The sequence below is a fragment of the Nanorana parkeri genome, unplaced genomic scaffold (assembly GCF_000935625.1).
Source record: "Nanorana parkeri isolate BGI_ZX_2015 unplaced genomic scaffold, ASM93562v1 scaffold72, whole genome shotgun sequence".
NCBI lineage: Eukaryota > Metazoa > Chordata > Amphibia > Anura > Dicroglossidae > Nanorana > Nanorana parkeri.
The window spans coordinates 2,312,000-2,322,687 of NW_017306340.1; the positions used below are offsets into that span (position 1 = coordinate 2,312,000).

The 10,688-nt window shown below is 39.4% G+C and overlaps 1 protein-coding gene across 1 annotated transcript in view; it reads right to left on the minus strand.

The window, feature by feature from the left end:
• The window catches only part of CFAP61 (cilia and flagella associated protein 61), a 212,707-nt gene that overhangs the window by 50,122 nt on the left and 151,897 nt on the right, over positions 1-10,688 (minus strand). The window contains exons 24-25 of the mRNA XM_018576639.1: positions 6,985-7,076; positions 4,218-4,423 (exon numbers count right to left, since the gene is read on the minus strand). Coding sequence (XP_018432141.1) covers positions 4,218-4,423; positions 6,985-7,076 — 298 coding nt within the window. The remainder of the gene's footprint in view (positions 1-4,217; positions 4,424-6,984; positions 7,077-10,688) is intronic.

Genomic DNA, 10,688 nt, shown 5'->3' on the forward strand with positions numbered 1-10,688 from the left:
TTTATGCAAAATAAATAAAAATAAAATATTATTTTTTTTAAAAGTTAGAATACATTTTTTTTTTCAATTTTGGCCTGACATTTTTCTTCATTTCGGTTTTGAAATTTTCATTTCGGTACACCTCTAATGCATACAAATACTCACACTAGAAGAATGGCACCTGCTTTACAAGAAATCCAGTGTCCAATTCCTTGTTGATATCTGCGGAACCACACTGAATAGTGGAAGCACATATCAGATGTAGAGAGGGGTCATACAAGCATCTAAATGATAATAGCTCTGTGTGTTGCATGCCTCACACAAAGCAGCTAACCAATTCTAAAGAACTTTTATTTTCCTTTTATATACTGTATTTGCTATACACTCATTGCTTTACATAATGGCATTCTTTAAAATACAGCTCACATTTCTGCATTGAAGGCAATAAGTCTCTGCCTCTCCTAATTAGGACACTGGCTTTGAACAGGCATTTTCATCATTCGCTGTTTACATGCTATATCAGCTTTTCATTTTTGTAAGTGCTTCTCTAACCATTCACAGTCATTTCTAATCTTATAATAGCTACTATCTGCTGAAACCTATATCACAAAGCATTCACCCCATATAGAAAAGCACTACAGAGTAGCATAACAGTAGAACAATGTCACCTATTTATTAATATTTCAAATGAACATCTCTGTGGTTCCTTTTATCTTTCTTCTGCCGCTCATGACAGTGTTTGTTTCAAGATGCTTTGAAGCATTACTGCTTTCCAGAAGGTCAGTATGCTTGACTGCTAGGAGAGACAAGCACATGAGTAGCTGGGTAATGCATGTTATCACGTCTAGCTATTGACTTGTAAGTAGCACTTACAATCCTTGTCCTAGGGAGGTTCAGGCTGATGACACTGGTGACCACAAAAGAGAGACTTAGACACAAAAAGTCCTCTCTCTTTTTCAGCTCTTTGTTAAAGATTTCTTAGAAACATAAAATGAATTCAAAGTGTTTTCTTCTGCCTTATGCCACTTAGCTCCAGACTCTGTTTTAGTTTCTAATGTCTTTTCAGGGCCAATATGGCATGCTATGCTATCTATAGTACTTTAAAGATACAGTTCTTTTGCAGGATTAATAGGGTTTATTCATGAACTTGCAATATGACATACATGAACCCATCTGTCCTCCCATTTGTAGACTGAATATAATCCTGGGTGCTGATCTTATTTATTCTATTTACTATGAAACAAATGCAGCAAATATGTCTATTTGTAGATGACAAAAGGTCACCATCTAAAGGCCTGTTGAATTTGAGCAGTGCACCAAGCCTATCACATTGAGTTAAGAGTAGTTCTGTAATCAGACAGTGAGGCTGGCCAAAGTGGCCAGGGCTTTGGGGTGTATTATTTCACCACCGAGGTAAGATCCTAGATATTAGACATGTGCACTGCCAAAAAATTTGTTTCGTTTCGTTTTAATACGGTGATGTAACTATAGCCATAATAGCCTATGCAGCTGCTATGGGCCCCAAGGGCGGTAGAGGGGCACCAACTGGAAGGCTGTTAAATCAAATTATATCTGAGCGCATGTAAAGAAAACACAGATCCAGTATTGTATTATTAGGGCTTGCGGAGGTTGCAGTTGACGAAAACACAGATCCAGTACGGTATCATTAGGGGTTGGAGAGGTTGCAGTTCTGCAAAATGCCACAGTTTAAAGAAGTTTATACTAGCACTAACATTATTATTATTATTATTATTATTATTACTACTACTACCACCACTGTTTTACTGACTACTAGATCACTTCTTGCAGCATTTGTGGTGATGGAAGGGGTAGGAGGGCTTAGAATTATTACCCTGAGATCTTATGCCCCGAAAAAGCTCAGCTGATGCTGAAAAAGGCTGCTGAGCTACTTAGGACAGAATAGTTAGCTGGGAAATTAAGGTCAAAGTGAATTTTCTGCACCACTGCCCCCTCCTACTCTTGAAACTTCTATCCACAGCATTAGTCCCTAGTAGTGGCATGACTATGTTGACAGCTCCCCTGCTATCTGTACTTGAGTTAGGCATACTTTATGTTAAAGTTCAACGAAAGCCTAAACAAGTATCAAATCATGTTACTATGTCATGCACAAGCCTCATAAAGAAAAAAAAACCTTCCTTTTCCTTTCCTTACTGATCCAGATCCTTCATTTGTGTCTCACATGCTCCCCTTTCAGACACTGCAGATCACAGTGGGAGGGATCCAGCAACAGATGCAGTGCTGTCCATCCAGAAAGCAGTGTGCATGACTGGATGTTTGCCAGGTGCTGATTGACAAGCTACAGGCTTATGAACCAGCAGTTACAATGTTGATAACGTCAGGCCCTACAACTTAATTTTATTGCACTGTAGTACAAGCTGGCACAGCCTATATGACAGTGACAGCTCTGCTCTAAATTCAGTAGCAGTGCAGCATTGTTGCCACGCCATCACAGGAAGCTGTATTAGGTGGACTTAACAGGCTTTACTGCTTGACTGACTTACTAAACAGGTGTTTGTGGGACTTTGCAGGGGGACTAAGATAAAACCGTAAGTGCAGATGCCCATATCTTGTGCAGATGCACCCAATTTTAATGGGAGACCTTTCTACTTCAAGATGAATGATGGTATTGCAACCCCCAGGTACTATAGAGAGCGGCTCCCAGGATGTCCCATCAAAACTTTGCTATAAGACTGCATGATCTGTAAATATGTCTCTGTAGCTGTAATATATTATATATTGTACTCACTAACTGGCACAGAGCTTGTTTTTTTTTGCTGGTACACCATTGCATATTAGGACTGCCAAAACAGAGCCTGGATACAGCCAACTCTTTGTCGTAGCTCATAAGAAGAAGAACCATAAGAAATTAGAGGAAGGCATATGTTATAAAAGACATTTAGGACAATAAGTACACATTGCTATTTATTTTTCACATAGGCGTTAGTATGAATGATACAGTGTTTCAGTTCTGCATTTTGAGTCCACTTTAAAGCAGAACAGATAAACATGTGTATGTAAACTGGTTTACCTGCCAAATCATATGCAATTCCGTTTAGCTAGTCTTGCGACTTGCACCCGTATACTTCACTGTAAAGCCAAGCAGGTGACACCACTATTCTTTTTTTTTTTTATTTACTCTTTTTCAACTTTGCAGCTTCCTGTGTCACCTGTTCACTCATCATCACACTTTTGATTCTTTGTCCAGTACGCAGACAAGTAACACTGGTAGCAGCAAAGTGTAAATAGGAAATAGTGGTACCACTTGCCTGGCCATGGAGTGTGGTGGAAGTGTGTAATCACAAGACTGGCTGCCTAGAGTTCTTCTTTAGTTCTGAATGCTTGTTCGTGCTGCCAAATAATTGTATCCTTCTCTCCATTTAGGCCAGACAGTGGCTTAGGGTCCTTTTTTTCTTTTATACATGCACAGTAAATGATTATGTAGCTTTATTATATACACATTGAATATACTTATGGGTAGATTTAGGTTTCAAGTGCTCTGGAATGAACATGTTTTCAAATGCTGAGAGCTGCTTTTGCACTTCTGTGCTGTATTGTAGATGCTTTTATCCAGATGCATTCACAACAAAATGGAAGGTAAAATACTGAAGCGCAATTTTTTTCCCCAAAAATATTTCCACTTTTCATTTCATTTCACTTTTCAAGCACAAACAACACATCAATTTATCTAAAGAAAAGTTTCATAGTAGCAGAAACTGTGTGTGTGGTTTTACAGGAGAGACTGTACAGACACACAGGCGTAATGTAACAGAGTCGATTATTATGGAACGACATTGAAATGACTCATTGAAATGGTAGGGCATTGTCTAGGTCTACTCCAGTATAGCTCTAACTGCATGTTCCACATAGACAACATTGGAAAGATCAGTTTCTGGAATTACAGACTCATTTTATCCAAACATAAAAGTGAAATGTAAAGCCCAAATTAACTTTCTCTTTAAATCAGCTACATGGAGCACAACAACAAAGGGTGTACAAAGTCTTTTAGTTGGTCTCACTGCAGAGGTCTGACATGCCCCCTGCTTAGTCAGACCTATAGTTCTGCAAAGCTTATTCTCCCTGCTGACTGAATGTTAAGTCTGACCATGGCTATCTAGTACACGCAAGGCAAAGGTGCCTGCAATTTCATGTACATGCATAGTAACTGGATGGATTTTATACAAAGTACATATGCTTATGTATGACTTATGAGGCCTTACCTGTAGAAGTCTTTGATGAGTTCTTCTTGAAATCTAGAACATAGGCTATTCAGCAGTCGTTCATGCTGTCCATACAAACATATAAAATTGGATGAAGGGAAAGGTTTAAAAGACAGGCATGTTATGGTTTCCACCATATTGTACTGATTGATGTGCAGCCGGAAGTAATCACCGTTCGCTGCCTTTCCTGTTACTAATTCTTGTCCCTAAAAAAAAGTCATAGCATGTATTGTTAATAAATTACTGTATATAAGTTTCCAGAAATACACTCTGTGTTAATATATATATATGCATTATATCTCTACTATCAAAAAGCTGAAGCCAAGTTAACATTCTAACAAAGAAAACAAAGATTTGAGATGGTGGTCAGATCACATAGACATGCATGTTTGTATCCAATGTGTTTAGCAGATAACCTCAGAATTTATCATATTTACTGCCTGAGAGAAGTGTGCTAAGAGTGTTTGATGTGGTGTGTAGTATTTCATAAGCATCTTGTCTCATCTAAGCCCTACAGAGTACCATTAGAATTGACAACGCTCTGGCTTTTCAGCTCTGTAGACCCTGGAGTTTGACCTTGAAATCTAGGTCTCAGGAAGCCAATCAATTATTATCTGCATCTTCAGTCTGTTCCAGAGTCCCCTGGTGCAATTCCACTACAGCTTCAGCAGTTACTATTCTAGAGCTTGCTGTCTGACCTCAATATACAGTATATTGGTTCAAGAACAGGTAATTCTACATTTAGACAGATCTAACAATTCTGGTGGAATCAAATTTCCTCTGCTTTTTTTTTTAACCTGCCCACTCTTAGTATTACAGTTCTAATGTGAAGGTACCTCATATTTAGCATTCTAAATGTTCAATTTCAAAAGGGACAATTGAATATATCCATCTTAAACATTGTAGTTGATCTTTCACCAGTCTAGGACACCCTATGAAGCTAAAAAGTAACAAAGGACCACTCTCAAAACACCTGAACAATGCCTGCATCCAATCAGATTGTTCAGGTATTTTGACAGCCAGTGGGGTCGACTAGCAAGATACTGAAGCTTGGCCCAGTGGGAGATTCCTCCATCCACGCAGTTGAGTGTAGATGGAGGAATCTGTTGTACTTTTTCCATCTGAGTATAGGCTGATAGAAAAAAAATCTATAGAAAATCTAGAAGTGTATGGCCAGCTTTAGTTTAAGCCCGATGGGTGAAATGTATTATAGGTGGGCACACCACAATGGGGATGATAGCGTGCCTGTGATTAAGGAATAAAAGTTTTATATTCAGTGAAGACTTGCAGTGTGGTTGTTTTCACTAGATGTAAAGCATTAGAGCAGAGACATGCTCAGTACCTGCACTTGTAACACTTTCAAGTGGGGAGCCGGCGTGATTGGAGCAGTGATTTGTTTGCTATTAACTACAGAGAGATAGCACTGTTTGCATATCGAATTCATAGAAGAAATCAGGGGCCAATCCAGACCACCAGGCTCTACTTATAATTGAAATATCACTTTTGAGGGCGTTGAACCTTTAATTGTGAATAACACTCAAATATCAGACAGTAAACAATAGTAAAATATAATTAGCAAAAAGAGTTTTAAGTGCAATCAGCAGAAAGAATAATAATGTATAAAAAAGTCCTTAATTTCTAAAAAAAAAACCTAAGGCCTTGTTAACACCAAGCGCAGAGCAGGTGCAAAGCAGATCAGTTGCAGACCGGATTTTTATAGCCATAAACGCGTCAAAAACGCATCTAAAAGAGTAGCGTGCTTGTACAGAAATCTGACAGGATCTGCTCTGCTTTTGGTGTGAACAAGGCCTAATGGGCAGTGGATGCTAGGGACAATTCACATACAGCTTACATTCCATAGCTAACATACAAGTGAGTTGCTTACTACTTGTGTGACTGTAGGATACAGCTCAGTGGTGTTACAATTAGCAAAGTTTGTCCTCTTCCTGTTTACACAACTGTTTCATTTTTGTAATATAATATTTCTTGGTACGATAGAACATTTAGAACAGAAATTACTTCAGAGCTGGTTCAACAACAAACAGCTCTGAGAACAAAACACATTATGATAGTTACCAGAGAAAAGGAACATAATGAAACTCAGTCGTGCAAAATTATTGGAGTAGCTAAGTACAGTACAGATCTTTTCTTTATTGCCAAAACAAAGAACCTTGTAGAATATGAAGTGTTTGATTTCCTCCACAATAAATTTAAAGTGAACCAAATTTTATATTGTGAGAGATGGGAATGGCATTATGGTGGGAACACAGAGATGTGGTTCTAACCACTTCATGGTCCCAAGACATTTTTAGTGATTGTACCTTTGAATCCTGATCCCAAACCTTACTGATCAACCCATACTGAACTATTTTTATATGTGTCCTGGAAGAAAGAAAGAAGAAATCTCTCATCTTTACTAGTTAGTGTGTTTTCCTTTGAAATCAAGGAGACAAGGTTGGTTTCTGAAGTAGAGAAGTCACATACAGAACATATCCGTATGGGCATAGAGTTAGTACCATATTGGTCAGCAGCGTGCAGTAGACCCTTTAGAACTTGTGATTTTAGTGAACACAAATATTAATGTTGGAGCTTGTATTTACAAAGTTTCTCTGCAATGACTCCAATGTTACCTAAAGTTTTATCAGCAAGTCCTGTGAGTTATGGACCTAACACTTGCAGAACAAACAGTGTAGCACTGAGGTCCATACATTTTATTAATATAGGTGACATGTTTATACATGCTAATCCAGTAGATACATTGACTTACATAGTTAGGATGCAGCATCTGGGCTTGTAATGGACAAGGAAGTGCAGGCTTGCTCACATGTAAATAGTGATAACCTCCAGGTAAAATTCCACCTATTAGAGCAGAAATCATTACATATAATTAAAACAAATATTGTAACCTTCTTGGAGGTAAACAATATTACAATTATAAAATGTGGGTAGCGCAAACATGAAACTTGTAGATAGCCTACCTACATAGGAGGCTGGTATACCACTTAATTTGCATGCCTAATAAATATAGAGGAATTCTGGCAAACGTGATTTATATCCACATACATATATACATACATAAATACACAATATATATATACAGCCATGGCCAAAAAGATTGGCACCCCTGCATTTCTGTCAGATAATGCACCACTTTGTGCAGAAAATTGTTGTAATTACAAATTATTATAATTATACAGGATTTATATAGCGCCAACAGTTTGCGCAGAGCTTTACAATATAAGGAAGACATTACAATTACAATACAATTCAAGACAAGATGGTAAGGAGGGCCCTGCACGTGAGAGTTTACAAATGTTTAGGCATTCTCATGTTTATTTCTTTTGTTTGTTGTGGTATGACACAAAAAAGTGGAGAAAAAAAAGCCAAGGCTGACACATTCCACCAAAACACCAAAAGAAGTTGAAAAAATAATAAAAAAATGTAAATAAATAAAAAAAATAAAAATTATAAAAACACAAAAAAACACAATTGGGCGGAGCTAGCAGTGACAGCTAGCTCCGCTCAACTTTCCTATTGGCTATCACCTGCTAGAGTCTTCTAGCAGGTCCCGGCCAATGAGCAACAACTCGGCTCACCCCGCTTTGGCTGCTGTACGGGCTTATCCACTATATATTGAGCCAAAGGGCTCCGGCGGCTGAAGAGAGCCGAGGGATCAGCTGAAGCTACGGCTGGATTCTTCAGCTCCTCTGTGAATAACCCTCTATGTGTTGGCTTTAGATATACTTTAATTACACACGCAGGAGGAGGAGTGACACTTCTTTCTCCTCTTTCCTGCCTTCTAGGTTCAGAGGGGCTATACAAAGCTTTGAGAGAGAGAGTATAAAGGCAGACAACTTCTGCTGTGCTCTCTCTTTAGAAAACCCACAATCTCAGTTTATGGTTACACCCTGTATTAAATGTTTATATTTAAAATAAATATTTTCTATACATGGAAAAACAAGCAGAAAATTTGTTTTGGTTTAACATCTTATAAACTTAAAAACAATAAACTGAACCTGTCTCAAACCCACTCAAACCCATTATAGTTACACTTTATTGCAATGTATTTTCAGAAGTTGGCTTGAAATGTTCAAGTAGGCAAATATATGTTAATGGCCACACATATGGGTATATTTCGAAACAATTTTCAAAGCCATTCAATATGCGAATCTCTGAGAACGTTCATTCTGTGCGAACAGAGACAAAAACAAATGTTCTTAGTATATGTAATGTAAAAAAAAACACATTATGGACACTAGATTGAAGCCAAGGAGCATAACAAATAAGTATTTCTTTTCTTTTCTGGTAGAATTTAGTGTAATGCCACATTATGGCCACTAGGTGAAGCTGAGGCTCATAGGACATATTTATTTCCTATGCTTCTCAACTCCATCTAGTGGCCATAATGCAGTATTACAATACATTTGAATTGAAAAGAAAATATACAAAGAACATTTGTTTTTGCCTCTTTGCACAGAACGAGCATTCTCATAGATTCGCAAGGTGAATGTCTCTGAGAAGTGTTTATAAATTCACCCCTATGTCCTATTCCACACTTTACTGTCAGTATTGGTAAAATTATCACTAATATGCCTTTCTTTAATACTTTCCTTCAATTACTACTCCAAGCCATGCATGCTATTATATGTGCTTTGGGTAATGTCTACATTAACCCCTTAATGGCTGAGGTTTTTTTTGTTTTTTTGCACCCATGTTATAATCCACATTTTAGGCCTGAAAATGACTTCAAACCCCCAAACATTATGGGGTCTATTCACTAAGCTGCCGAGGGCAGCCGAGTGAACAACCGACCCCAAGTGAAGTGACCTGAACACTGTTCGGCTATTCACTTCAGGCTTGTACGGCTGATTTCAGCCGTATATCAGCTGATATAGCATGTTCGGCCAACACGAAGTGCAGAAGGAGTTTGACTCAGCCGATCCAACATCTGGATTGGCTGAGCCGAACCTCCGGCAGGCTACTCGCTGCTGTTCGGTCTATTCTTATAGATGCCGAACAGCAGTGAGTGAATAGCAGAATGCCGCTGAGCGGCATTCGGCTCGGCTGTTCTGCTCGGTCCCTCTAGAGGGACCGAGCAGAACAGAAAAATAGTTTATAAAGTAGAAAAAAATAAATAGAAACCGATTGTGCGGAGCTAGCAATGACAGCTAGCTCCGCCCCACAGTTTTCTATTGTCCGGCGGTTCTGCTGCCGTCAGAAAAAAAGAAAAAAGAACTCTCCCGGGCGCTCTGGGAGTCTCCCGCTCCCGGCCGCCCAGGAGAGAAACACTGCTTTTCTCTTTTTTTTCTTTTTCTGACATGGAGCCGTGTCAGAGTAGAACAGTGTATCTCTCCTCGGTGGCCGGGAGAGGGAGACTCCCGGAGCGCCCAGGAGAGTTTGTTGTCTGGAGATCAGTGTCCCTGGTTAGCTGGTAACCAGGGACGCTGATCTCCCTGCAAGTGGACGGAGACAGCCGTAAGATCACCAGCTGTCAGAAGCAGGCTGTCGGCCGGCCAGCTTCGGCTTTCAGGGTGGCTCAGCCGAGCCGAGGAATATGCCTTCGGCTCGACTAAGTTCGGGAACTGTACGGGCTATTGTGAATAGCCCGTATAGCTATTGGTCCTGGGGCCGAAGCTAGCCGAAAGATCGGCCGAAGCTACGACTAGATCCTTCGGCTGCTTCGTGAATAGACCCTTATATATTTCTGAAAGCCAACACCCTGTAGAATAGAATGGTGGCAGTTGCAAATTTTGCATGATATTAGCGCTACCTATTATCAAACCCAAGAATTTAGTGAAAAATGCACCTAAGTTAAATTTAGTGCTCCAAAACACAATAAAGTACCAATTAAAAAAAATATATATAAAAGATGAGGTTACAACAAGTAAATAGGTCTCCAACATGCCCAGGTTAAAAATTGTGTACGTCTGTGAACTGGCAACAAAAAGTACTCCAAAAAGTCCATAGATGACGGTTCAAAAGCCCCTACAGGTCATCACTTTAGAGATACGCATAAGTTTTGGCCCTAAAATTATTGCTCTCACTCTGGCGTACGCGGCGATACCCAACATGTGTAGCGCGATCATCTTTTTCGTACGTAGGCGCAGCAGACGTGAGTTTACGTGAAGACGCACGTGCTCGCATCTTCACGTAATTATGTTTACTTTTTTAAATTTAATATTATTTTATTTTTTTAAACTTTACTTCATTTGCTATCACATAGGGGGGCTTCAAACCTTGTAGGTGATAGCATATTGGCAGTGACAGGTACTCTTTAAGGTGATACTTGGGGTCCGAAAGACCCCTAGTGTCACCTTTACACTCTAAATAAGCTATTGAAGTGCAGATCGCATTTCAATAGCTTATTGCTGGGCCTCAGGAGCTCAGCAATGAGAGCTATAAGACCGGAAGTGATGCAATACGCGTCACTCCCGGTCCCATAAAACGGGGAGGAGATCGGTGAATGGACGT